Below are 27,874 nucleotides of genomic sequence, written 5' to 3'. Positions count from 1 at the left end.
CGCCCCCACCGCTCCCCATTGGCCCGCGCTGGCCACCGCGCGCTCCCATTGGCTGAACTGGCAGCGCCCCCCTCTGTCTCGCTCCCCATTGGCCCCCGGCCGCGGCCGAAGCCACGCGGGGCGTTGCCATCGCTACGGCGGCCGGCGCGGGTCAGGCGGCGCGTTCCGCGGAGCCGCGCCGGGCAGCATGGAGGGCGGGCGGCGCGGGGAGAACGCGGCGAGCGGGGCGGAGGGGGACGGGACCGCGCCCGTGTTCACCCTGGAGGAGGTGGGGAAACGGAACTCGAGTCGCGAGGCCTGGCTGGTGATCCACGACCGCGTCTACGATGTCACCCGGTTCCTGGAGGAGGTGAGGCCTGCAGTGGGGGCGGCCCGGCCCGGCCCGGCCCTGCCCCTCGGGGCTGAGGGTAGCGCGGAGAGGCTGGGGAGCGTGTGGGACAGAGAGAGGGGCGGCAGGGTCCGGGGGTGCCGTGGGGACAGAGATGCCGGGGCGGGGTGCAGGAGGAGGGGGAGCAGGCCCCGGCGGGGTTGGGGGGATGGCGGTGTGCTCGGTGTCCCTGAGGAACTCCCCGGTGTCCCCGAGGAACTCCCCGGTGTCCCGGAGGAACTCCCCGGTGTCCCCGAGGCAGCTCCCCGGCCCGGCTGTGCGCTCTCTGAGGGCCTCATGCCCGTGCTTCTTCCTCCAAGGGAAGGGGGATGGCTGGTCACGGCCAGCCAGGGGCGGGGGTTGTGCTGCTGCTCTTGGGCAATTCCAGCTTTCCCAGGAAATCTGTTCAGGCAAGTCACGGGGAGGTAAAGCTTTCCTTCAGCCGAGGGACCTCACTGCGCGGCTGGAACGGGATCGGGGAACATCAGTAGTTTGGGTGTGAAGTCTGCAGGGAAGCCCCAGAACTCGGAGAAGGTGACAGTGATACAGCAACTACCAATCTGCTGCCTGCCCAGAGAAGAGCACGCACCAGGGGTTTGGAAACAATGCAGCCTCTGCCAAATCTCCAGTTCCCTTGGATGTGGGCACAAAAATTCCTTCAAGACTCACCGCTTTTGACTTCTGATTTTGAGAAGGTTGAGAGTAGTGTCCTGAGTGTTGAGAGCTGGAAGTAGAATGGGAATAAAGGGAACGGCATGAAGCTGTGCCAGGGGAGGTTTAGGCTGGATATCTGGGAAAAGTTCTTCCCCTAGAGGGTGGTCAGGCACTGAACAGGCTCCTCAGGGAATGGTCATGGCCCCGAGGCTGCTAGAGCTTCAGCACCGTTTGGACAATGCTCTCAGGGACAGGGTGGGATTTTTGGGGTGTCTGTGCAGAGCCAGGGGTTTGACTGGATGATCCCTGTGGGTCCCTTCCGGCTCAAGATACTCTATGATTCTGTGGTTCTGTGAAAATTTCAGAAGGGTTTATCACAGCTTAAAATAACAGCAAACACATTGTGGCATCTGCAGGGCAATGTACAAAGGTTGAGCTGAACCAGCTCCAAAGGAGGCACTTTGTTGAAATGGACATGTTCCAGCTCGTTGGTTCTGCTGGTCTGAATTCAGCTCTGGTTTCCCTTCAGGCCTGTGTGGTTGAAGGCTGTGTGCTGGGGAGTCACAGCCTGCAGTGACAGACAGAGCTGCGGTGGCGAGGGTGGAGGTGCATCAGGCAGGAGGGAGTGTTCACCTGGCAGCTGGAGGTTGTGCCTTGCTCTGCAGCTCTCAGTATTTATTTAGAGTGTGTACCCTGCAGGGAGGTCGAGTCTTCACCTTGGTGGTCTCTGTAAGATGGAGTTTGGGACCTGCTCCCTGGGACACCTCTGGAATTAGGAGCCCAGAAAACTCTTCAGTCCCTCCAGCAAACCAGGTTTAGCAGTGCCCTGGCTGTCACCTTGAGATGGTGTTTCACCCTGAGATGATATTTCATTCTGTCCTTTCCAGGGCCTTTTTCCCGTTTGTGTTTTTCTGACATGAAAAGACCTACTTGGACGAGGGAAAGGGAGAAGAATAAGGGCACTGTTGAGCTGTGCCAGTGTGGCTGACACAACACTGTGCAGTGCACACCCCTTGCTGGCACAGGGGAAGTGTAGATCAAGGCCTAATTTATTGGCAAAAATCCTCTTTATATCTGTTACCCTGTGGAGTGCTGGGGAATGACGTGCAGCTGATGGGAACCAGGAGTGCTTGTCTCGTTTCAAAGTTGCAGTTGTCTGAGGAGCTGGTGCTGCAGAGCTCTGTGTGGTGCAGCCACAGCACTCAGGGTGTCCTGTCACTTGTCCCCCTGGCCCCACGTGGTCACTGGAGCAGGGTCTGGTGGGTGTCTTTCCTGGCCATTGCTCATGGATTATTTGGCTGGGATCGCTGAGCCCGCTGGCACGTTACCTGCATGGATAGTGCAGTCCTGAAGAAGTCACTGCTAAAAGGTTGAATTTGGCTTCATGATTCCTGCAAATTATGCACTGCAGGTCAGCCAACCTGAAATCCATGTGCTGCTGGAAGTGTAGACCAGTTTAAGGTTCCAATTGATGTTATTTGCTGTGTAATAGGAGTAACAAGGCATCTATCACATAGCAAAATTTATTGAATTATAAGAACATGAGCCAAATCCAGGAGATGTGCAAAGACAGCCACTGAAGTGTTGCAGGTGTTTCTGGGAGATGCAACCTCCCATGCTTCAGAGAGCTTGTGAGTGCCTGAAATTAAATGGGATTATTTTGAAATCTGAGAGAGCCTTAGGGTGATTTATTTTCTCCCACATCTGGGTAACTGGACCACACCGAGATACATGTTATTACTCCTGGTGGTCTAAAAAAGCATGTGTAGGCTGTGGCTGGAGCAGGATGGTCTGGGTGCTCAGGGTGAGTGAAGGGTGGAGGGAGGCAGCTGTACCTCCAGCAGGTGTTCCTGGGTCTGTCAGGCTCACACTGCACCATGCCAGCATTAAAATCTGAGCTTTTAACTTGTGCACAATCTGCAACAGATTTATTTTCATTTATGCTGGAGAGACACTGTTTATCTCCATTTTCACACATGGCTAGGAAAGTCTGGAGATACATTTTCTCGAGGAAGTCCTTGTGTCTGTTATCTGAGCCCACGAGACACAGCACCCTGCCCAGCTCTGTGTCTCGGCACATGCTGCTGCCTGATCCCCACGATAAATGTGAGTAGGAATCCATTTCCAGTTTCCAAGTGGAAGGAGATTGGGTTGTGACACCACTGACCCAAACTGGTCAGTTAGTTTCAGGTATAGTGTTCTTCAAGAGAAGGAGGATCACCAAGCATCTGGGTTTCCTCATGCTGACTTGCTCCAGCTTTGCAGAGGTGTTTTTGGAAAACCTGTTCCATGCCTTACAACCAGCTGTGCAGGATGTGTGGGTCATTCATCCAGGTGGCTGCTCGTCCTTGGCTCTGGCCTGTGCAGTGCTGGCACATTATTACTGCACAGGAATACTCTTCCCTCTCCTGGTTTATTTCTTCAACTCTGGGCACTGGGAATGAGAGTTGCATCCCTCCTCAACGTGGCGATCTTATCTCTTACCTGACACAGTGATCTAATTAGTTCTGGAGCTTAGTGTTGCTGCTGAGCTTGTTTGTGTCTCCAGCAGGTCTGTACCAGCAGTTCCCAGCCTGACATTTGCAGACAGGCCCTTGGAGTTTGTGGAGAGGGGACTCCAGGCTCTCTCCTTATGCAGGAATTTGGGATGTGGTCTAGGAGGCCTTAGCTGCCTGCCTGTGGTTCCAAGTTGTTTGGTTATTCACTGAATAACCAGGGTCCAGTGACACAGAGGTCCCGATTTTATTGTCACCTCTTTCCTTCTGTTTTGCTTTTGCTGTTTCTTTTCAGAAACTGACATTTTCCAGCCATTATTTCCCTTAGAAGTACTTTTTCCCCCCCATAGTTTGTGACACTGTTTCCATGTTTTCCTGCAGCAGCTGCACCTTTGGGAAGTTTTGTGGCAGTCAGTGACTTCCTGTACAAATAGTCTGGGTTTACGTTCACTGGGGTAGGACAAGGTGGGAATTGTCTGGCTGCAGCAGTGCTGTCTGGAGGAGGGAACTCTTCAGAAATAGGAGATGCCAAAATATTTTGAAGGTCTTTTTCTTTTAGGCTTGGAGACTGCAGTGAAAGACAGATGTGCGTGAATAAATAATCGTGGATTTAGCAAGTGCACAGAAAGGCTTCACAGTCAGAGATATAAAGAGGAGTGAACTTTGCTGTTCTTCTCTCTTGAACTGTATCCTTCCTCTTGTCTCTTGTCTGTGGAGAGACTGGATGTCACTGAAAGATACACTGCATGCTCCCTGTTGCTGCAGAGTTTTGTCTGCCCTTTTAGGGTCAATGATTAGGAAAGGAAGAAAATTTAAATATTTTCCTGTCTAAAATATGAGATTTCTGGTGAGGCAACCCTAAGGAGTTCTTCTAGAAGGCTTAGATAAATGGGCAGCATTTCAGTGGATCTTAGCTGGAAATGGGACAGTTGTTCTGAGTGATGTGAACAGACAAGATCCAGCAGTCCCTGACCCAACTCCTGTGGGATCAGTGAGCCTAAGGGTTGGTGTGGGAGAAAGGGCAGCAAGAGCTGCAGCTGGCACAGGGAATGAGCCACGGAGCCTCACCTGGTGTCCCAGCTCAGGCCACCTGAAAACTGCCTGCTAACAAACTGTGTCCCTTCACTTTGCCCTTTGTGGCTCCTGAGAAGGCTCCACGTTGGTTTAGTGGCACACCTGGACAGTAAAGGGATTTTTTCCAAATAAAGAGCTGCGATACGAGGATTGCAGAATTGGCTGTAAAAACCCACCAGAGCAAACAATGGGGTCAGTTTGTGTCCATCCTGAGTGTGTTTGGTAAGAGGTGGGATGCCCTGGTGGGAATATTCAGACTTTTGGCAGCAAAAGCATAAAAAATGAAGGATGGGGGGGATGGGTGGCAGCTGCTCTGTGTCTGTGGGAAGGAGAAGGATATGACGGAGAAAAGCAGGTGTGTTGGTCCTTTGATCTGAAATGTAGCCCAAAATTTCTTCTCCAACTGGGGGCTGGTTGCATGAAGTCCTGGAAAACTAGGTTAGTCCCTGTGCGTGCCCTGGGACGCGTGACCACTTTATTGGTGTAACTGGATTAGCTGGTAGTTCACACTCAGGCTATAAAGGGATTGTCCTTTGCTAGGTCTGTGGTTAGTGCTTTCCATTGCTAGGCTGTTCCTGGAATTGTGGCATTGACAGTGGACAGAGCCCAGCCTGCCACAGAGAACAGAACCACACCCGGGGTTTGTGTCAGTTCATCCCATCTGAGAGTCAGCTGTGGCCAGCTGCCACCCACAGCAGTGGCTGTGTCACTGTGGAGCTCCCTGGGGCTTTGGCTGTTGTAGCTCTGCGTCTCTGAAATCAGTGTATGATATTAAACAGTGTAATTTTTGTCATACTTCGTGATTTCCTCCCCCCATGTCACTGGTGGTTGCACACAGGATCAAGTTCAGTATTGCACATCCGTGTGCAGAGTCAGCCAAACACATCATTTTCGTAGTACCTGAAGAAGTAGAATATCCTTTCTTCCACTGGTGTCTGTGAATTCCTGAAGATATGCTGGACAACTGAACAACTTTGGCAGATTTTATTGATGGTATTGGTCGAGGCATCCAGTGTTGCAGGTTGGAAGGAAGGCTGATGACGTCCTCAATGCCTTTCTGCATCCAGCCCTTGGCTCACCTGCACTCTTCTCTTCCAGCACCCAGGTGGAGAAGAGGTGTTGCTCGAGCAAGCTGGCAGAGATGCCACAGAGAGCTTTGAAGATGTGGGGCATTCCACAGATGCCAGGGAAATGCTCAAGCAGTACTACATTGGGGAGGTCCACCCGGTGAGTTCCTTGTGTGAGCCCCAAACATGGACACCAAGGCATGTGTTGTGAAATAAGTTAGTAATTGAGGGCTTTAGGCAGTCCCTGTGTTGTCCAGGGTTTCTCTTGCGGAAACTAAACTAAATAAGTCCTCTCCTTCCACCATTCAGAGCATTTTTCACTTCATTTAAATCAGGGCACTAAAGGTGAACTTATGGGTTCCCTCTGTAGCTGGTGGAACCATAACTCACCTTTGCCTTCTAATTCTGAGCTCAGGAGGCTGAGAGATCCCAGGGGCACAAACACCACCTTCCTGCCTGCCTTTGGGTGCCAAAGGAAGGACTCCTTTGAAAACTGAGCCCAGGCAATTACCTGTGTACAGAACAATTCCCTCATAAAGGCTGCAGCCTTCCTTTGAAGTCAGCACTTACCTCTCCTTTTTTTCCCCTGACAGGACGATCGTAAAAAGGAAGGTTCTAAGGTAAGCTCTCAGCGTTTCAGTTTTCTGCTTTTATTTAATGTCACATGTCTTTTGGAGGCTTTTTCCCCCCCTCTTTTTTTCCTGTGGAGCTTGTGGCTTTATGTTTACACAAACTACACATGAATAAATTTCCCAAGCAAATTCTACCTCTGTTTTTGTTCTGACGCTCAGCGGGCACCTCAGTGTGAAATTGGAAGTGAATTTTTGTGCCCTTTCTCCGCTGGCAGCAGTGATGTTGTTTCCACACCTTGAGCCACAGACCATTTTTTGCATTTCTGGCTATGTCCTGACCACGGAACTGGTTTCCTTGTTGTTCCCTTCGAGCCAGGAGACAGGCACAGCCGCCGCGGGGCCGGCTGGCAAACAGGAATGCTCTGTTAACTGCCTCGGGGATCAGTGGTGTTGCTTAACTCTCAGGTGCTCCTGGATTAGAACAGGGCAGAGTGTTGCAAAAATGCCTTTGGAAGGGATGGGGAGAGGGAAAAAGCAATAAATAGAATCCCAGCTGGGAGGTAAACATGTGCCTCGCAGCTGGCTGGGAGGCCTGGACAGGGCACAGCTCTGCCTTCAACAAGGCTTTCAGGAGATGTTCCTCTGAGCAGGACCACTTGCAGAGCAGCAGGAATCCAGAAGAGAACTGTCAACAGGGAAATCAAGGATAACTCAGGCTGGGTAAAGCCTATGCTTAGTTATGACATGGAACTGTGTGATTATGTACATATTCACCTTAAAATTTATTGTTTGGTTTGGCTCCAATTCATAAACAGAATCACATGCTTAAAATGTGCCCATAAATCAATGATGATCAGAGTAGCTTCCTTGAGTCTGAGTTAAATTTTTTTTCAAGTATTTTTCTCTCCTAAGCAATAAGTCCAGCATGTTATGCACAGCTGAAGGCTTTCTCCAGAGTGGAACATCTTTTAAAAGCAGGTTCCAGTGTAATTTAAAGATGGCAGCAAGAGAGAGAATCAGTAATGTGCAAAAAAACAATCAAAACAAAACAGGGGGAGCACAAAAGCACCCCAAAACTGTGATGTAATAAGCAAGGCCTTATTTTGAGAGGGGTGCAAGTTCCAGCATGGAGTTGGTGACTGGGTGGAAGAGATTGGATTGGTGGAAAGAACATGGAGGTGAAGATGACAGCAAACATCCCCAAAAACGTCCACCCTGGTGACAAGGGGTGTTTGGGAAAGGAGGGTTATTTTTCCTCTGTGTTTGTAATCACACGTTTAGGCTTGTTTTACTAGCATATTTAATGTTTCTTTGTTCCCCTGCTAACTCCCTCTTTCCTCCTCCAGAAACCAAGTATGACATCCTCAGGCCAAGCAAGGTATGGTATCACCTGAAAATAAGAGTGAGAAATGGAGGGGTTGGGACTGTTTGTAGAACTGCATATTAACTCCAAAGGGCCTGAAATGTACTGCAGTGTCCTTCTGGCAAGCAGATACTCCAAAGCAAATTGCCAGAGTGTGCACCTCTGTTGTTGGATGTGAGCCCAGGTCTGCTCTGAACTGGGCAGAACCAGCATCCCAGTGTTTGGAATTCTCTGCCCTGTGTGCTGGTGTTGCACAACTGTGGCTGCATCCCTGTAACCACAGGGGTTATTTGGGTGGTTGTTGTTGGCTGTGGGGTGGCACAAGTCATGGGTGAGTTTTTGTAGGATTTTACCATGGCCACCTCCGTCTAGTTGAAAATAAAACCAGCACAGGGCCCTGGTCTCCTGCAGCTGGTGCAGAAGGTTTTGCTCAGGAGCCTGTGGCCTCTGGAGTCTGAGCAAGGCAGATTTACTGGGGCACAGCTGTAGCCGTTGCCATCCTTGAGTCAACTCCGTTGTTTGTACAACACAAATTACAGCCTGACTTATTTATGGAAAACAAAACCAAACCAACAACAACCCCCCTCCACTGGTCTCTGGATGTGCCAAGCTGGAAACTTCAGCCATCCAGCTGCTATTTTATAAGGCATCAGGCCATGCTTGGGCCTGTCATGGGAGCTGGCAGAGCCTGTGCATGGGGACAGTGGGGCATGGCTGGCCTGTGGCCATGGCTGGGGAGTCACCCTGTGGGTACAGCTCCCAGGAGTTGCCTAGGTGTGTAACAAGGGATGAACATCGGAAATGGATTATTAACTAGATGCTTTCTTCTGGTTTCTGTGGTGTGTACGTTTTAGTTTGTTGTTTCTTTTTCTCTCCCCGTAGTTTCTGGTCGACATGGCTGATCCCCATCTTCGGAGCGCTGGTCTTAGGTTTAATGTATCGCTATTACATGGTGGATGGGAAAAGCTCCTGAGCTGGCCTTGCTGGGGCCTCAGACAGCCTGAAAAGAGGGAGAGAGAGTGTATGTGTGCAACACGTGGACCTCTGCTGCTCTTAACCTTCCTGCCTTGCTTTTAGCTCTGAATCTGTTAAGTGATGCTGATATCCATGGGACCAAGCTAATTCCAAACTCTTATCCTAACTCTGGGACCCACAGACCTGTTGTACTTCCCTCTTGCAGTGGCAGGGAAGGAGGAACTTCCAGTATTCCCTAACATTGGCATGATGTCCCTCATGCCCTCTCTCTCTCTCTCTCTCTTGCTCTCTCTCGCTCTCTGACATAACCCCCAGACAACCTTTTTCTCTCAATGCCTTTGCGTTAAGCCAGACACCAAGAAAGAGCTGCTCTAGGCCTGTGGCTCTGCCTCAGCCCTTCACACAGTTGGGAATCATCTGCCAGTTTTCTCCAGCCCTTGCCAGAAATGATGTGCAGAGCTTTGATTCCACAGGAACGTTCCCAGAGCGTGCAGGCAACACTAACTGGAGCAGCAGGGAATTGTTAGCTTGGCCACCTCTTTCTGTACCTGTCTGTTTTTAACGGTTAAACAAATACACGGATTTTAAAAGTGATTCTGTTCATTTTGTAATATTTGTACTTGTCCCTCTGGAATGTATATCCTGTGAACAACTTATATTGAATCCTGGTTGGTTTGGGTGTTTTCATACTGTGTGTAGCAAAGTCAGTGGGAACTGGCATGTGGCTTCTGGAAATGCAGATTATTCTTTCTACCTGAGGTTGTGATCCGACACATGTATTGGAAACAAAACTCATTCTTATGTACTGGGAATGTGCACCAGATGGGGGAAACAATTAAATCTGGTCTCTTCTCCCAAAACGAAAAGGGAAAAGAAATGCATTTGGGGTTTGTGGATAATGCTGTTTTTGTCTGGGAATAGAGGAGGGTATTTTCCTCTTCCCCTGTTTTTGTGTGTTGTGCAGTCAGCCTTGAAGTGCAGACAGTGCACAGTTTGCTTCCTGTGCTGAGGCAGGAACCTTTCCAGCTCTTCCAGCACACTGAGCTGGGGCTTCAGGATCTGCTAAATAAGGGAGGTGGTATCCTGGTGCCCACTGCCCTTTGGCAGGGCTGTGCCACCGACACTGGCTCTCAATCCAAACCTGCAGCACAGCTGATCACGCCCTGGGATCACAGCAAAAAGGGCAGCAATACTCCAGGGTCCTGCTGTGAAAACATCCCATGGGTTGTGGCGTTTCTTCTGTCTTCCACAAAACTACCATGTTCTCCAGAAGGTCGTGTAGAAGAAATTCTTGGATGTGGAATGACACTCTGCTTTTTAAAAACAAAGGCCAGGGAACTTGGAGTAAGAGCACTGCCAGGCCTGCCTTCACATTTAACAAAATTGTGAACCATGAACTCAGTTTAGGGAAGTTTAGAGTGGATTCTGTACCAGGTAAGGGTTTGAAGCTGGGAAGGCATGCATTGGCCAGAATATCACCCTGCTGAGTTGGGGTCGTTCAGGGCAGTGCAAGGCTCCACAAAGGTCAGGTGGTTTGGATCCAGGGACACCAGGCTTGTCTGAGGAACAGGGCCAGTGTGATGCTGGAAACACACCTGTTTTCTCCATACAGAAGACTATTACCTGGGTTTTGATTTTTTTTTTTTTTAATTCCATTTTCCTTGCACTCTACATTGAGTTGTATTTTGGCTGCTCTAAATAACTTTTTGCCATCATCAGCTCTTGACCCTCTGCTATTGGGGAAGTTGCCTGTCGATTCCCATATGTTATGGAACCTTTTTTCCTCTCAAGGGATTAATTACCCTGGGGAGACTCTCAGTCTTGTTCCAAGGTTTCTTGGAGCTGGTAAGATCCTTGTCCAATGCCTTGGGGAACCCCAAGTAGCCTCTGTCTGTGCATGTGCCAGCTCCTCAAGAGCCTCATGGTGCTTGAGATGCATTTGCAGGAGCCACATCAAAGTCTTCTCACTTCTCCATTAAATGCCAAGGGGCAGAATGTCTGGGATGGAGGCAGGTTGGGGTGAGCCTGGTGAACCCACCTCTTCTCATTCTGTTCTGGCTGGCTCAAGGATGGGTCCCACAGGTGTGAAACTGCTCGGGCAGCAAGGGAGGCATTAACAAAGATTGTTTACTCGTTTTGTTTAAGGATTAAAACAGGCAATTGCCAAGCTCTGTCCTCATGCTGAACCCGCACAGCCCATGTTTGCTGCCAGGGCCCCGCACAATGCTGGCGCTGTCTCAGCATTCACCCCACAGAAACCTCTGTGGGTGGAATTCAAGCTGGGCTCTGCTCTGCTTCCTTCAGGTGCTGTGGAGGAGGAGTTGAGTGAGGAGCTGGAAGCACGAGCAGAGGCAGCTCCTGTGGTTAATGTGAGGGTGGTAGGGCTGCCCAGGAGTGCAGTGCCAGCCTTTTCTGCCTCTGCACCACTCCAAATTGCTTGGTGACGCAGAATGTAACTGTTAATTGGGCTGATGGTTTGTGGAGGAGGGGTTGGAGATCAGAGAGTGTTCCTGGGGGGGGTTGGTGCATGTTCCATGATGGAAGCACACACAAAATGCCATTTCTTGTACCTAGAGATTGTCTGCCCGGCAGGAGGTGCCAGGCTGTGTGTGTTTGCTGTGTTCAATAAAGGTGTACAACAAACAGGTGCAGGATCCTGTCTTCCAACAGGCATAGGATGTTACCCCATCCCTGTTACCCTGTGGTGTGTAACCCCTGTGTTACAGGGCTCAAATATCCAGCGTTGGTGATCCGGGATATCCAGCTGTAGGCATGGGATTTGCCTTCCTGGGATTTGTCTTCCTGAAAGAAAAATCTTTCCTTGGCATAAGGTGGTGCTGAGCCTGTGCCAAGGATGGTCAGCAGTGAGTGTGGCCGAGCAACCTGATGGTCCCTGCTGGTGTTGGGGAAGCAGCAGTGTGGGGCTAAGCACTGCACAAGCAGCCCCTGATTTCATACAATATTCCAAGCTGTAATTACAATGGAAGTTTTAACAACCGTAGCAAGGCTGATGATCCCAATCACCTCTTAGGAAGTGCCATGAGCAAGTGGCAGAGCAGCTGGGTGTGGGTTTTCCCTGGAAGAAGCCACATGGTGTGTGATGGGGCACCACAGCCCTGTGATCTCAGATCTCCCATGCTCACACTCTGAGGAGAGCATGTAGGAGGGTTGTTTGCAGCGGAAAGATGACATGGAGGCCATGGAATATGTCTCTTATTTGCATGTCTGCTTATAAAAGGATGTAACATCCCACTCCTGTGGCTGTCAGCAGAATCAGGCTCTTAAAATTTACCTAATTATGGATCTCACTGTACCATCAGCAGCCTCAGGGAAGCAGTACCTGGTCACAGTATCACAGGAGGGAGCAGGAGGTCAGCAAGGCGCTGACTTGGGAAAAGGGCATGGAAAATCAATGGGAACATCTGCTTTGGTTCTGGGTTTCAGCTGAAATAGTGTAAGGGAAAAGGGCATGAACTGAGTGGGAAGTGCAAGTTTTGGGGAGGAAGGTTGGGCTTTGTGTTCTTGGCAAGCACTGTCTCACTGTAAACTTTATTTATCTTTGATCTAGAGGAATTGGATCCAAAAATCAGAGAAATAAACAGAAGATTTTAGAACTATTTTTAAATCTGCTTGCAAGTGCTGCAGGATCAGTACCAAGTGTGGTCTGGCTCCTCTGAGCACTGGGGAAGATTTGCTGGGTGTCTGAGACAGAGATGGGAAAATTCAGGGTCCAATGGGCCCCAGAAAAATCCTGACACAGCCGACTTGTGTTTGCACATGACGGCTCCTACCCTGGGACAGGGATGCTATGGTGGCTTTCTTCCAGGATTAAATGGAAGACCCTTTTAACAGGATTTACACATCCCCTCTGTTTTTAATACCCTCACGAACTGGGCAATTTTTCAGGACACCAGTGAGTCCCGTGCACTTAAAGCTGGACCTTGCCCAGTGTCAGCCCCACAGCCGAGTGTCCTGTTCCCTGTCACCAGGATGGGGACAGAGCAGGGGACATGGTGTCTCCTGCCAGCAGTAACCGCCCTGCACAACCCCGATGGCCCCAGTGCCTCCATCACGAGAGTGAAGTTAATGCCAATGTCACACGCTGGTGTCACACGCTGGTGTCACCCTCACCGTGTTGTCTCTTCTCCAGGGACACCACTAACAGAAATTACTATAAAACAAGTTTCCTGCCAACCTCGGCAGCTCTAATGAGTCAGGAAGTCGTAAGTAATCTGGGAATAGGGGAACTGTTGACAGAGCCTAATTATTTTCTGACAGTCTTTCTAACACCATTAGAAAATAAAACACCTACGTAGGCTCCGGAATCGCAGATGGGGTTAGTGATATTCTGCAGGCACCCGTTAATTTGTCCCCACGATCCCAGTTTAGGCTCCTTCCCCCTCACACCTGCCGCTCTCCGGCTGCTTTTGCAGGGAGAGGAACTTCATAATAATGAGAGAAAATACCTCAATGACACAGAACCACTGCTGCCTGCTCCCACGGCTTTTCCACATTCTGGGGCCCAAAAGAGAAGTTTTATGGCTCCGACTGGATCCCAGGAAACCTTGTACCTGTACTTTGCTGACCTGCCTCATTGTGGTTATTTCCCCCAGTCCCGCTGCTCTGTGCTGCACCATGGACTAATCATATTTAGTCTTTTAAAATTCTAATTGTCCAGGACTGCTCAGTCCTCTCAAAAAAATGCATTATTAATTTTTTCTCCAAATTTGGCCTTTGTTCGTAGCCTCCCTGTCCTGGAATGCTGGGAGCACCAGGGCCTCTCTCCTTTCCAGCCATTACCAGTGCACTGCTTTGGAAGTTCTCCCAGGCTAGGTGAGCACAGGCAGGATTGCACAGCCAGGCTGCTCCTGCCTCACTCCACGGAGCACCAGGACTCCTTTTTATCTCTGCTTTGACCCCTCATTCTGTGTTGTTATTTGTGCCCTCCCAGCTCTGCCCTTCCCAGGGCTCTGCAAAGCTCTTCACAGCCAAACACGCTCTAGCAGCTGTTGTGAAGCTGCTACTGCTGGACCAGCAGCGTCCAGGCTTTCGGTGCTGTCCTTTCACTGCCTGGCCATGAATTCCTGTGCCTCTCAAAGGCACCTTCTCTATCCTGAATTGCTCCATCCCTGAGCACTCTGTCTCTCACCACTTCCCTTTCACGACTAAGATCTGTTTTCCTTCCCCCACCACAGCCCATCTGCTGGTGGCACCTTCTCCAAGAGCCTCTGTCTCCCTCATCACTCAGACAGGAGGTGAGTATAGCACAGTCTTACATTGTTTTCCCTGGATGCTTCCCAAACAATTCAGTTTTGTACTGCCAGCATAGCAGTAGCTCTCTCTCCTCTCATGGACAGACATTCCTCCCTCCTTTGCAGAGCAGGGCAGGGCAGGTGAAATCCCCCTTTCCTTCTGAAGTTGTCAGGTTTGAGATTGCCAAAGGAGAACCTTTCCCTTCAGCTCTCCCAAACATGACTGCTACAAGAGAGCTGGAAAGGGTCTTTGGAGTGCCAGGACAAGGAGGAATGGCTTCTCACTGATAGAGGGTGCATTAGATGGGATATTGGGAAGGAATTCTTCCCTGTCAGGGGTGGTGAGGCCCCGGCACAGGTTGCCCAGGGAAGCTGTGGCTGCCCCATCCCTGGACATTTTGCTGAGGGACTCAGTGATCAAAGCAAACCCCTTTGGAAGATTTTTGAATCAGGAGGACACACTCATGCCTGATTTGAACAATGTGAGTGATGCTGAGCACCCTGAAACAGAAACAAAACTGCAGTGTGCCATGACAAGTGTTACTGGGGACCAGGATTGCTGCATCCCAGTAGTCACTGCCCAGGGAAGGGTCTTGGAGACTTCCATGGTGCACACTGGGCAGGGGCTGGTCACCAGGCATGATGGCTGATGGACAGTGCCCTCTGTGACATGGCACAGTCCTATGCCCTCTCACCACACCACAAATGAAGTCAGGCAGAGGAGACAAAAAGCCAGGACAGCTCCAGGGATTAAAGCAGTTTATCTTGAAAGAGACACTGACTTCCTATGCCACCAACCATGCACCGAGCAGCCACTGCTGTGCCAGGGCTGTGAAGCCAGGGACACTGCGGGTGTTCCACCCTGACACCATGGGCACTGCCTGGTGCCGTGTGGGCAGGGGATGCAGCAGAATGGGGTAACACGGCAGAGCGGAGCACTGGTGCTCCAAGCACCAGCTCAACAGTGTCACAAGCGTGGGACAGTGGTCGAGTGCCAGGTGAAGGCACGAGTATGGCCATCCCACAGTGACCCACTGACCGGTAGAGTACAGGGTTCAAGGGTTTTTCACTGGCTGTTGGGCTGCGGTGAGTGCATGGAAGCTACTGAGTGTTTTTGGAGGCAGATTTCGCTGGGATCTGAGAGAGGACTGTCAAAGAGCTGGCAGCAGGAGGGACGGGAGCCAACCTTTTGGTGGCCCAGGGAAACCGGACCCTGTGCGGCGCCGGAGGCATGCGGCAGCTGTTCACAGCTCCTTCCGCCTCCATTTTTCACAGCTTAAGCACTTGCCTGGCACCTCCATCCACTCACACAACCCCTCTTGCTTCCCCATCCCTTCTGCATCCACTTCCAAAGCAGATTTTGGACGCTTTGGAAAAATACCCGTACGTCTGTGCGGGACACCTTTCCACACCTCCTCCCGTTTCCTACATCTTTCAGGGAAAGGGACTCCCAAAATCGCTCTCAATAACTCAGTGCTCATGTTCTGATTCACCGTACGTGGGGCTCGTTTTTTAAGGCAGCTGCTATCCGTGTCAGTGGTAACGCACGTTGACACTGCTTTTGCATTTCCATGTTATTTGGAAATAGCTGTTTTTTTTGAGCAATATCCACGAGTGGGTTTGCTAGCTCTGGCTCGTGGATTTCCGTGGCAGAGCCCTGAGGCGGGCCGGAGCTGTGGTGGTAGCACAGCCGCCCTGACCCGCGGGCTGCCCTCACGACCCCCGGCATGGGGCGAGGAGGGTCGGGCACAGCCTGGAGCGGGGTGCAACCTCCCTCACCCGGGGGCTCCAGGAGGGTCTGTTCCGGCTGCCCTCACCAGTGCTCTCCCTGAGGAACTCCCCTGACTGTGGGGGTCTCCAGGGATGGACCATCCCGGCCCCCTCACCCCGGGGGGCTGCCCTCAGAGTCCATCCTGAGGCTGCCCTTGATGGGCCCTCCCGGTTCCGCTGGTCCCGGGGGCTCCCCTGAGGGGCTCCCCTCAGTCCGGCTCCCCTCAGTGCAGGGCTCTCCCGTGAGGATCCATCCCAGCTCCCTCAGCCCTTCCAGACTCTTCCCCCGCTCCCCCCGCCCGCTGCGCACGCGCGGCCTGTCCACCCCCGCCGTGCCCCGTCCTCCCCCCGCGCACGCGCAGAGCGGCCGCGCCGCCGCCGTTCCCCGCCGGCCCCTCCCGTGTCCCGCGCAGGCGCAGCGGGTCGGAGCGGCGTCGGGCGCGCTCCGCTGCACACCGGCCCCGCGAGCGCCGCCCGCTCCCGCAGCCCCGGCCCGACCGCCCGCCCGCCGCCGACCGCCCCGCCGTGCGCGCCGCGCGCTCCCCCGGCCCGTGTCTCCGCTCCGCTCCGCTCCGCGCGCGGCGGAGGCAGCCGCGCCTCCCCCCCGGCCCGGCCCCCCCTCCTCCCGCCGCCCCCTCGCCCCCGCCGGGCCGCGGAGCTGCGATGCCCTCGGACTTCATCTCTCTGCTCAGCGCCGACCTCGACCTCGAGTCCCCCAAGTCGCTCTACTCCAAGGGTGAGTGACCGCGGCGGGCCGGGGGGGGCCGCGCCGGTACCTTCGGGCCCGCGCCCCAGAGCGCCCCGGGCCCCGCGGGCATCGCCCGCCCGCCGCCCCCGCCCCGGGATGCGCGTCCGGAGGGCCTGCAGCCGCGCGGGGCCGCCCCTGCTCCCCCGGCCGCATTCCTGGCCCGGCCGCGACCGCCGCAAGAATGTGTCCCGACAGGTTCCGGCGGCGGGGCCGGCGGCGGGGGGCTGCGGCCCGCCCGGGGTCCCCGGCTGGGCTCTCCGGGGAGCGGACACGGTCCGGCCTGGGGCGGGAGCTAGCGGGGAGCGTGGGCGGGCGGGGGCCCCAGAGCTGCTCGTTGGAGTCTCCCGGGAACCGGCTCAGTGGAACCGGAGGGCTCGGAGGTTTGGGGTGGGATGCCCTGGTTTGGGGTACGAACGGGCGCACAGCCCGGGCAGCGGAGGGTGCGGGTCCCGGTGCCGTGCCGGGAGTTCGGATCATCTCCGGGCGTTATCCCCGGGCAGCGGCCGAAAGCAGCATCGTCTGCGGGGAGTCGGACCCGGAGGGCATGAAGTGGGTTTAAAAGTAAATTAAATTAACTTGTGTTTTCATAATATCCGAATTTGGGCTCTGACAAGTGCACATGGACATGGGTAAGTCCATCAGGACAAGTATTACATACCAGAAGAGTTTTTAACTCATTTTTCTCATGCTTAAAAGACTTGAAAGTCGTTTCTGTTAGTTTGTGGTACTAGAAGTACCTGTTAGTAGTTTATTAGTAGTTTGTTGAACATATCTGCTCACAGTACAGCTGGTGAGGGGGAAGGACAATTTTGGGGCTGTACGACAAAAGAAATGGTAAGTCTCCTATTACCCTGAAGTGAAGGTTTAAACCAGTTTAATGTTATTACAGGAAAGATTAAACATTTTTAGGATAATAATGTGGTCATTAACTTCGAGTTGTGTGTTGTTAAGAGATGAAGTAAAAAGAAATAAAAACACTTTAATGAATCAAAGTACATCTTGGAAGCTCTCGAACTGCTCAGAGTTATTGTCTCTCTCTTCAAAGTTATCACTAGTGGCTTGTAGGTTTTTTTTAGGATGTTACTAGAGGGGCTCCAGGCTCTCTGGTTACCCAGCACAATGTGTTCCAGTTGGTTTCAGTCCTCGTGCAGGCAGTAGGAAGAGTATTTTGGAACAGGGTAGTTCAATTAAAAATACAGGTGCTAAATCACATCGAAGTTATCATTAATCCTACTGGAAGTTTGGGAAGTGTGCACTGTTAGTTTGTAACACATTGAAAATAAAAAGGTTCCATGTAAGTCACAAGATTTGTTCAAGGACTTGTTAATTGAACAGAATTTTTGAACTACCCAGTCTTACTCTGAATTCTTTTTGTTTGTTTAATGGAATGGTTGAGTGTTTCAGGTTGGAAAAGGGTCTCAAAGTGATCAAGAGTGTATTTTTCTTCCGGTGCGCAGATGTGGGTTCAGAGCTGGAAGAGGTCGAGGGAAGGATGTTGTGGTCACAGTGAGCTGTTTGATCCAAGCAAGATGCCATGACAGAGGTGTATAAAGCAGAGAAGGGTTATAAAGAGGTTAAAGCAAGGTTTCATTTCATATTTTGTCATAATAAAAGATCAAGGAGACGATAAGTTGAAATGCAATTTAAACTTTAGGACCAATGAATATACTTCTTGAGAATGAATAGTGAAGCAAGGATGAGTATGATTTTAGCTGGATTTAGGAAAAGGTGTTAGTGGTTCTCTGACTGATCAGAACATGCTCCAGCGTACTTTTTTTTTTCCTAGATAGATACAGATAAGTTTATCCTGTGGACAAGTGCTCTGGCTCAGGGTACAAGTACAACTGATGAGATAAAGGGAAAGGTCTGAACACAGCGAGAGAACCACAAATATGCATTTATGATGAAGGTGTGTTAGCGCGAGTAGTTTCTTATAACTGCTCTGCTTTTCGCAGTGCAGCCGCCCTGCGGGAGGAATCCAGCCCCAGTTTGAACTGGGGCCAGTCCCTGCTGCTCTGAATCGCATTCCTGTGCGCCGTGGGTGCTTGTGGCTGGCGATACCAGAGCCTTGGGGCCATCGCTGCTGGGTGCTGGGGAGCACAGGGATCCTGAGAGAAGCCTAGGTTGGCTGATCTGGGGAGTTACACAGCTTTCTGCCATACAAAATTTGGTTTGTTGGAGTTAAAGTGGCAGAATCTGTGTGCACCGATTAAAAACAGTGAAGGTACATTTTGAAACCCAGTGACTGAAGATTTTTGTAGCGTGATTTTTTTCTGGTGTTTTCTCCTCTTCTCTGGACAGTGACGTCATCAGCCTGTCGCTGCACCATGTGTTAAAGTTTTGGCTTGTACCACCATCTCAGTTAAGAGTTTTGTTTTCATATTCTTGTAAAAAAAGTTAAAACTCTAAAAGCCCCCACACCTCAGGTGAGTGTGAATGGCTAATATAAACTCACCCCGCAGTGTGAGTCCATAGTGTAAACTCTGCTCTGGTAACTCACTCGAGTAATTTCTTTTCCTTTCTGCATATTTTGGGACAAGGAATACTTTCTTTGAGTAGCTAAATACTTCATGTTCCAGTTTTTGCCCCTGTAGGTGTGTTTCCACGAGCACCTCCAGCCGTAAAGAATTCCCACTTGCACAGTTCAGCAGCCGTGTGCTCCTCTTTTCCCTGTGGCTCTGCTCACGCCAGCTCTGACGTGGCCACAGTGAGCTGGACTGGGGAGCTGATCATGTTAAAATTAACTCAGCTTCTCCCTTATCCCTTCTCAAAGGAAAAGGGGAGGAGAAATGTTGATTTTTAACGGGATGAGTATCTTGTGTTTGCTGTGGGTCTTCATGAATGGCTGGTGCTGACTCAAGGAAGGGACATGTGGAAACTGGCCTTGGGGAAAGGTGGGACTAGTTCTTTCAGCAGCTTATATTGGTTTAAAATGATAGTGAAACTGTACTTAACTTGCAGGCTTCTGCAATAGGATCTCTAAATGTTTTATATATTGGTTGTAGCTGTTAAAAATGAAAGAAATGGGAAGTGTGGATTCCAAGGCCTGTTGCTGGAGCTCATCCCACAGATCCTGAGGGGAGCTGACTTGTGTGAAGGGCTAAAACCAGTCTTTTAATGTACAGTCAATATTAAATAATGTATAATCAATTAAAAAGATGCTTTGTAACCATTACAGAAGCATGGCGTCTCCTGCTAAGAAGTTAATGGAGATGTAAAAAAAAAATGCATCACTTCATGCTGAAAATATTTAGGCAGTAGTATGTTTCTTTCCCATCTTTACATAACACACTGTCTTTTTTGGAATAAACCAACCCAAATGTGCATACAGATCAGTAATGTAGTAGAAAAATCACTGGAGCATAAAACCTAAAACCTCGAGGCTGGTTGTCCTGTGGTTGAACATCATCTGCAGCATTCAAATAGAGCAAAGTTGGCTCTTTGTTGGCAACAGGCAGAGGTGAAAACCTGTAATTAAGGCAGTTCATCAGATGTTAGGTACCAAATCTGATTAAACATGGGATTAATTGAGCTAATACATTCATTTTGAATTACCCAATAATGTGTGTGTACTAATAAAATGGCATTTTTGCAGTGCAGCAAGTGCAGTCAGAAGTTTTTATTCATCCCTTGGATTTTACTTTCCACAGTGGAGTGACTGTAAAACTGAGAGACTTCCTGGAATTTGGTAGCAACAAGAAGAATGTTAGTAGTCTGATAAATAGCTCTTTTGCCCTAAAAACGTCATGTAACCAAAACTCAAACGTTCTGCATGCCTAAATGTGAACTGACGGTAATCCACTTGTGTTTGCTGGGAATTATGATACAACACGTGGGGTTTGGTGATTTTTCTTTTTCCCTACCAGAACTTTTTTCTTCCTGCAATCCCAGGGATAACTCTAGTAAGACAGTGACTGAATTATCAAAGAGGGATGAAAAAGATGCTTTATAAAAATAGTTTTGAACTCTAGAACTAGTACTAGCAGGTTTTAGGAATAGAAATCAGACTTGGCTTCTTTTTGTAGCAGTTTTTGTCTTCTTTTTGCAGCTAGTAGAAGGTGGATGCACTGTGCTGAGTATGCCATGAGGGATGGATCCCTCCTTCCACCTCTTGCAGTTCTTCCAGCTGCCCCTGGCACATTCTGACTTAACCAAAAGGGATTTAACCCAAGTTCCTTAACTTGTGCGTCAGCCTCGTAAATGTCCTTTTCTCCTTGGAATCTTCCTCCTTTATTGGCTTTCAAAACAAAACTCTGGAATGTGTTGCTGCAAGATGATTGTGTGGTGCTGGGGGTAAGGGGAGGACTTTGAATTCACAGCTTTCCGGGGTGTAATTTGAATATTCCAGTGGCAGAGCTGTCTGAACAGCCGCTTTTCCCCGCCGTCTGTTCTCAGCCATGGACTGTGCTCTGAATGGTGCCAGCACAATTGTTGTTTGTGGTTGGGAGATGAATGGGATTGGGAAACTGATCTAGAATGGGGATATTGTACTTCTGATCGGATTTTCTCACATTGTTCTGCTTCCTGGTCTAGTTAGTGTGCAGCTGCACAAGGAGTGGTGTCACGGCAGGAAAGGGGCTCTGGAGTGCTGGGATCAAATGGAGGTGGGAGCAGATGAGGTAGAATTGCTAAACTGGCTCTGCCATGGAAAGAAGTGCTCCTTGTGTTGTGCCTTCTGTAGCATTTGCTGTGCTTGTGCTTTTGTGCTGAGACCAGGACAGACAGGATTCCTGCTGGGAAGGGTTTCTGGGAATTGGTGAGGGAATCTGTTTCTGCAGCTTGGAGGGCTGGGCAGGACACTGCAGAGGCTCCCTGCGAGGTGTGGGTGAGTGAGTGTGAGACTGCTCCTGCCTCCAGTGCTTCTCTGGTTGTACCCAAGTGTAACTCATGGAATGGTTGAGGTTGGAAAAGAGCTTTTTGATCCCCAAGCCCAAGTGGCAGCTCAGCACCACCATGTTCACCACTAATGGTGTCCTCAAGTGCCACATCCACACAGTTTTTGAACACTTCCAGGGATGGGGACTCTACCAGTGCCCTGGGCAGCCCTTTCCATGAAGAAATGTGTGGTGTGGATCACGGAGTAGGGGCAATTAAAAGGGATTAAGTAAACTTTTTGGCTCTGAGACTAGCCCTATTCTTTTATTGTCAGTTTTTCTTGTTTTGGATACTTTTACGTAGTTCACTGAAAGTTACAAAAAACTGAAAAACTGAAAGTTTTTTTTCTATTAGAGAATCTCCATACATTGCCCAATTCTTTTGTCTCTTGAAGTGTCCCAGGCCAGGTCTGACAGGGCTTGGAGCAATCCAGGATAGTGGAAGGTGTCCCTGCTCATGGCAAGGGGTGGAATGAGATAAGCTTTAGGGTCTCCTCCAACCCAAACCATTCCATGGTTCTGTGATTCTGTACTGCAGATTAGTGTTATCAAGAAGTAGAATTTTCTCATCATACATTTCTGAGGTTGTGGGCTAAGATTTTTCATTTTTTATGAAACATCTGACCTTTATTTTCAAATTTTCAACAGCACAGTTATCTTTTGTTATCTGTTGACTAAAAATGATTGGCAGCCTGGAGCCTTGATCTGACTTTTGCACTGGTACACAGGTTATGTAGTTTTATATATAAATGTGTTTCACAAAATCGTGTAGGTTGGAAAAGACCTCTGAGGTCAAGTCCAACTTTTGAGTGATCCCTACCTTGTCGACCAGAGAGCACTGAGTGCCATGTCCAGTCATTCCTTGAATGCCTCCAGGGATAGTGAAAATGAAAGAGAAATAATATTTCACTTTACACAAAAAGGCAATGGCCTGAGCTCCTTTTGAAGTGTTGAAGTGCTGGTAAACCTCAGCAGGAGTTGGTGAGTGGCCAAAGTGCAGGTGAAGTAAGGTGTGTGGTCATGTCTCTGCGGTTATCACGTGTGTTATCTCGGTGTGTATGCAGAGAGTAAACTGATGAGGCTGAACATTCAGGCCAGGTTGTCGAATTGTTTTAGGAGCTGACTGAAGGGAGCTCTCAGATCCAGCTTTGAATAAACTCTCAGATCCAACTCTGACCTGGGTAGTAATAGCAGGTGCTAATGGACATCCAGTAAAATCTCCAGTAACTGCTGTTTGCAAAGCAAGCAGTGCTTCAGCAGTGTTTAAAATGTAGATGCCCATCTTTGGGGTACATTATTTTATTACGTTGTGTAGCTCTGAGGGATCTGTGAGGTGAGTATCACTCAATAAATACACTCTGTAAATCGCTCTCCATTCCCTTCCATTACTTGTCCCTTCAGCATTTGGAAAGGTTTTATGGTTGCTTTGTAAATAACTAAAAAGAATTTAGTTACAAAGTTTATGAAACTGACAGAATGTGTTGAAGAAACACAAGGTTTTGATCCTAAAAGCAGGTTTGAGTTGTGATGGTCAGGAGGTTTGGCAAACAGAGGGAAGGTGAGCAGTGGTTCCTGTCAATGCCCAGACAAGATGGAGATATGGCAGAGTGAGATTTAGAGACAGTCCTGAAAAGTATCCAAATGTTGCAATTCCCATTCCCGTTCAGAAAAACTGACACTACGTCCAGTTGTTTCAGTCCCTCATTGTCTGGAGGCCTGATGTTTTTTGTGTGTATGGATTCACTCAGCAGAAGAATCAGTGAGTTTGGATAGGAGCACTATGGGACGATTGGGGAATAATCAGCTGCTGAGTTCAGAGCTTCTGTTGACTGACAGTTTTCTGCCTTTGCAGTGAGGATCCTGCAGTGTGGACATGTGTGAATCCTTACTACTATTTGGGGCAGAACAGCAGCATCTAGAGTTTAACTCAGTTCTGTTTTGACTCTTGATTTGTTTTTGGACTCAGCAGGAAATCCCACAGTCCAGTTGTATACGTGGTGAAGAAATAGTTGTATTTCGTTTAAAGTTTACTCTGTTTTCAGTTTAAAAATGATGACGTCTCCTGGCAATATTTGAGTATGTTTTGTTTCTTAGGGAGGAAAAAAGGCGGCTTTCCTTGGAATGTGTATTCCTATTAAAGCAGATTTACTGAGGAATTTATAATTACAGTTTCTAATGGTCTTGGTTTTATCTCATAAGTGCTGCAGAGCCCAGGAATCTGATTTAGGTTAAACTTCTGAAAAGAGTCAGATGTTCTGGTGGTGGGAGAGGAGCTGGGTGGGTCTTGTGGAGGCAGTGCCAGCTTTCAGTCTCAGCCCTTGGATCTGGCAGGGACCTCTGGAGCTGAGTGAATCAGTGCTGGACTGGGTGCTGGGATTGTGCCCAGCTGGGTCTGAGTGTCCTCACGGAGACTCCACAACGTGGGCCTGTGCTTGGCTGTCTTCATGGTTGGATAAGATAATTCAGATGGGATTTAACGTGTTTTAATTGGTGCCCATTGCCTCTTGTCCTGTCATGGGGTACCTCTGAGAGGAGCCTCTCAGTGCCTCCATCAGGAATTTTCACGCATGGATAAGATCCCCCTGAGCCTTCTCCAGTCTGAAGAGACTCAGCCCTCTCAGTCTTTCCTTGCTCCAGGCTCTTCATTTTCCTGACCCTAAATCCATGTTGTGTGTGACTTCTGAACAGCTTTTGCTGTTTGGATGTTCGTGAGTTCCCACACCAGGAATTTTAGCAGTCACTTTCTTATTGGGGCACTAAGTCATATTTTTCTTCTGGAATATAGTGATTTATTTATCTGTGATTCTATGATTTTCTTGGACACTGAGAAGTTGTATTCTGTTAACTTTGCTGAAGATATCTACAAGGATCAGACTGCAGTGGGAGGTGTGACTATCTTGCTGCTTACAAGAAGACGCTTACACTTGTTTGTCACCAGCATGTGCCTTTGAAAGTGACATTTTGGACATTCCTGGAATTCTGTGCTCCAACCACACTAAGCATCTTCAGCAGTTTTCAGCTCCTGTCTGTGTGTCAGTGACAGAGAAGGAATTTCCATCATCTCTTGTCTGCAAATGTATTTGTGTGAGTGTGAGCAGTGCCCCTCCTTAGCAGATGTGCAGGTCTCACCTGGGAGTAAATCCTTTCTAAAGGAGACAAAAATCCTTAACACTTTGTTTCCCTTTTAGGACATCTAAATTTTGGCTGGGGCCATCTGCCTCCCTTGGAAACTTGAACTGCTCTTGGAACGAAGTTGCTCTCTAATCAGATGGGGAAATAATTTGACTTACTTTGTGGCCTGAAAGACCTGAGTGTAAACTTCAGTGATTCAGTTATTTGCTGCTACTTAAGTGAAAACAGTAGCTTTTGGAGGTGTGGTGGTGAGAAGGATTATGTTGGGTACAGCACGTTTGGGTGCTCCTGGCCGTGCAGGTATTTTGATACATGAATACAATAGCAAAAGAATTCCTTTAGGAAGATTTAGTGCAGCTGAGCCAGGCAGTGCCCTGAACTGTGGAGCGAGTCTGTAGCTGACTGTGAGAATTTGAAAGGTGTTACAGTAGAAATACTCTTCTAAGCTTCCTGGTTCTTGTCAGCCTTTGCCTGTCAGAGAGAAGAGGTTGGTAAATCCATGTTTAGCCATCTGTGGGGAGGGAAGATGCACCACCACACCATCCTCAAGTTTTAGGTAACTTGGGAGTTCTAGAGCAGTTCCACCACTGATTCCTTCACTGCTGTTTCCCAGTTCCATTGTGATTTTAGCTCTATAGAACAGCAAGGAATCTTTTATTCACATCTTACCATTAAATGATTGGCTTAAGTTCCCATTTGTCTCCTGAGAAGTGTGGTGAATGTACTTGGAGAAGCACTTCCTTAATGCTTTGAAAACCTGTTTTTACAACAACTTGCATCTTTATTTCTCTGAGGAATCCCTTCCAGGTGCAGTAGTTATGTTACAGGTGTACCTGAGCATGATCCTCATGTCCCTTGGAACAATTAGAGGTGTCAGACTCTCACCAGACCTCTGTGTAACTGTGCCAGGGAGTGCTCTTTGTCAAACATCATCTTTGATGTGAGGAGCAATGTGTATTATCAAACACAGTTCAGATAGAAGTAGAAAGCAAAGTGGTGGTAGGAAGCATCAACATTTCCCAGTTTTGGTGATGCTGAAAGAAAATACCTTTTAATGGGAGTAAAGGCAGGGAGGCATGGAGGTGGTTTGTGGGCTCAAGATGTTGGATGCTGTGTTGGGAGTTACTAGCACAGGTTGGGTCTCAGGAGCACAACCTCTATGTTCAGGTTTATAATGAAATACTGAACCCAAGAGGTGGCTGCAATATGTTGGAAGTCTGTCAGAATGCCTTTTATTCTTCACCTTACATATTGTGCTACAGCCTCAAAGGAAAGAAGTGCTTGTATCTTTCATTACTTTTCTTGCTCACAGAAAATGTAAGAGATGACAAAAATAACCCCATCAGAAAAAATGGTGCAAACCTGAAAAGGCTGAGAAATGTTGTTCTGAGGCAGTGGTAAACTGTGGCTCAGGTGGATTCTGCATGTCCCTGAATTTGAACGGTGCCTTGTACCTAAGGAACTGCCTGATTACCTCTGTTTCTGGTGAACTTTGATTTTTGAAACAACACAGGTGTTTTAAAGGGGTTGATAAATAGCTATTACTAATGTTCTTTGATCACTGGTATTTGGGTTTCTTTGAACATTTCAAAGCCAGGTTGGACGAGGCTTGGAGCAGCCTGGGCTAGTGGAAGGTGACCCTGCCCACGGCATGATGTGAGTTTTAAGGTCCTTCCAATGCCAGCCAGTCTGGGGTTCTGTGTTCATGTACCTGCAGCTCTGTCAGCCTGCCTGTTGCTCTGCCAGCGTGTCTTTTGCTCTGCCTTGTCCACAGTTGGATTTTAGGGGTATTTTTATATTTTTGGGTTTTTGTCTGGAGTTTACAACTGCATAGGATAGATGTTGCAGTAAGCCATTACTGCTCCCTTCCTTGAAGTGACAATTCCTAAATAATGTTGTTCTCTCATTCTGAGATGTGTAAAATTGGATGCAAACAAGATCCAGGATTTATACTGCCTGTCTACATTTATAAAAGTCCTCTTTGAGCTGTGAATGGGGATGACTGAAACACAGCCAGGAAAGCTTTATTTGATATTTGGATGGATGCCATAAATAGAATTCAGCTAACACATGCCTTTGTCAGTTGTTGAAATTCAACTTTAAAAGGATTAATTTCTCAACTCTACCCTGCTGTGCAGAATCCTGAATATTGAGATTAGCAGCTTTTCTGAAGGTTGGTGAGATACTGCAGGAGTTGGTTACAGTTTGCTTGCAAAATTACCTGTTTAATACTGCCATTTTTGGTAGTAATACTCGCCCTTTAAAAAATAAAAGAAACATCTGTTAAATTTCATTTTTATTTTTAAGTACAAGAAATAATGATATTGTGGAAATGTTTGAGGCTGGGTTGGATGGGACTCGGAGCAGCCTGGTCCAGTGGAAGATGTCCATGCCCATGTCCTGAGGTTGGAATGAGATGGGCTTTATTAAGGTCGCTTCCTACCCAAACCAGTCTGGGATTCTGTGATATTAGAGTTGTGATCAAATGTTAATGACTTTAGTCATTAATAATATATTACTGGTCATCTTTCTCTAAAACAACAGTGTTTGTCTTTCAGAAAGCTCCTCTCTCTCCTTCACTAACACACTATAATGTGCATTTCAGGGAGTAGCAGCATTTGCAGGCAAGATTTGGATTTTAGTGCCCAGTGCTACATCATCAACACGGAGTGCTCGGATCCTCTGGGGATTCTTCAGAGTGGAGCTGCACCAACATCAGCTTTTTAATCCTGAAGTTCTCTAGCACAGGCAGCACCACGGCATCTGCCTTTCCCTCCGTGCGCGTGAAGCCTGTTGATTTAGGCTTTGCTGCTTTTGTCTGAAGCCAGGGGGAACTGGAAGGAAGATTTTCTGTTTGGCTGTGTAAAACATCCTTGTGTACACTGCAGTTTCTTTGAAAACCTGCCACTGTTGCTGTAGCAGCAATCTAGCCCTGCCAGGGCTGACAATAACAGGAGTGCTGGCGGGAAGACCTGCTTCCAGGCTTTCCTTGCTCCACCGTGGGCAGATACGCCAAGGATGGCGTGGCACATAGAGGGCACAGTGCTCTGCAGTTTGTTTCCTCCGTCAGAACAGCCTGGCAAGTCTCTGGTGACAGACCTACATCTGAGACCTGTGTGGAAATCCATGGGCAGTGTTGGGCAATTAGGCAGAGCATGCTAATTAGTCTTTACGTATTTTAGGTTGCACGCTCAATTTGTTTTGAGTCCTTTGTTTAATTGTGTTTTGAGACATACTCAAAAATATGAAATGAAAGCAGTGTTTCAGTGACTGTAACCTGGTGGATTTGGCACTGGGTAAGACAGATAGGACTGGGAGCCTTGTGAGTTACGACTTTACTACACCTCAGCTTCAAGTCTTGCAAAAATAGGAGTAATTAGACCAGTAACTCTGCGAAATGTTTTAGGGTGTTTGTGTCAAGACTGTTATGTAGTGTCTGTTGTCCTCCTGCTCAGCCTCACTGCCAATGGGCTGCCTCCTGCTCTCTGGCTTTTGTGCCATGCATTTATGTCACAGGATGTCACAAGTGTC

General features: G+C 48.9%; 2 protein-coding genes across 6 annotated transcripts in view; both read left to right on the top strand.

Moving 5' to 3' along the window:
* Positions 1-161: 161 nt before the first annotated feature.
* CYB5B (cytochrome b5 type B) lies at positions 162-9,161 on the top strand. Its single transcript, XM_085071285.1, has 5 exons — positions 162-349; positions 5,689-5,817; positions 6,251-6,277; positions 7,576-7,607; positions 8,475-9,161. Exons 1-5 carry the CDS (start codon positions 188-190, stop codon positions 8,563-8,565), a joined length of 441 nt encoding a protein of 146 aa, XP_084927411.1. The 5' UTR covers positions 162-187; the 3' UTR covers positions 8,566-9,161.
* A 6,837-nt stretch (positions 9,162-15,998) lies between these two features.
* NFAT5 (nuclear factor of activated T cells 5) overlaps positions 15,999-27,874 on the top strand; it is a 54,458-nt gene continuing 42,582 nt past the window's right edge. For all 5 annotated transcript variants that reach the window (XM_085071275.1, XM_085071273.1, XM_085071274.1 and 2 more), the window contains exon 1: positions 15,999-16,325. In XM_085071275.1, coding sequence (XP_084927401.1) covers positions 16,253-16,325 — 73 coding nt within the window. In that variant the 5' untranslated portion in view covers positions 15,999-16,252. The remainder of the gene's footprint in view (positions 16,326-27,874) is intronic.

This window comes from Lichenostomus cassidix, chromosome 11 (assembly GCF_008360975.1).
Source record: "Lichenostomus cassidix isolate B80296 chromosome 11, HeHo_3.0, whole genome shotgun sequence".
Taxonomy (NCBI): domain Eukaryota; kingdom Metazoa; phylum Chordata; class Aves; order Passeriformes; family Meliphagidae; genus Lichenostomus; species Lichenostomus cassidix.
Note: the sequence above shows the minus strand (reverse complement) of the source record. Positions and strands in the feature narration are given on the sequence as shown.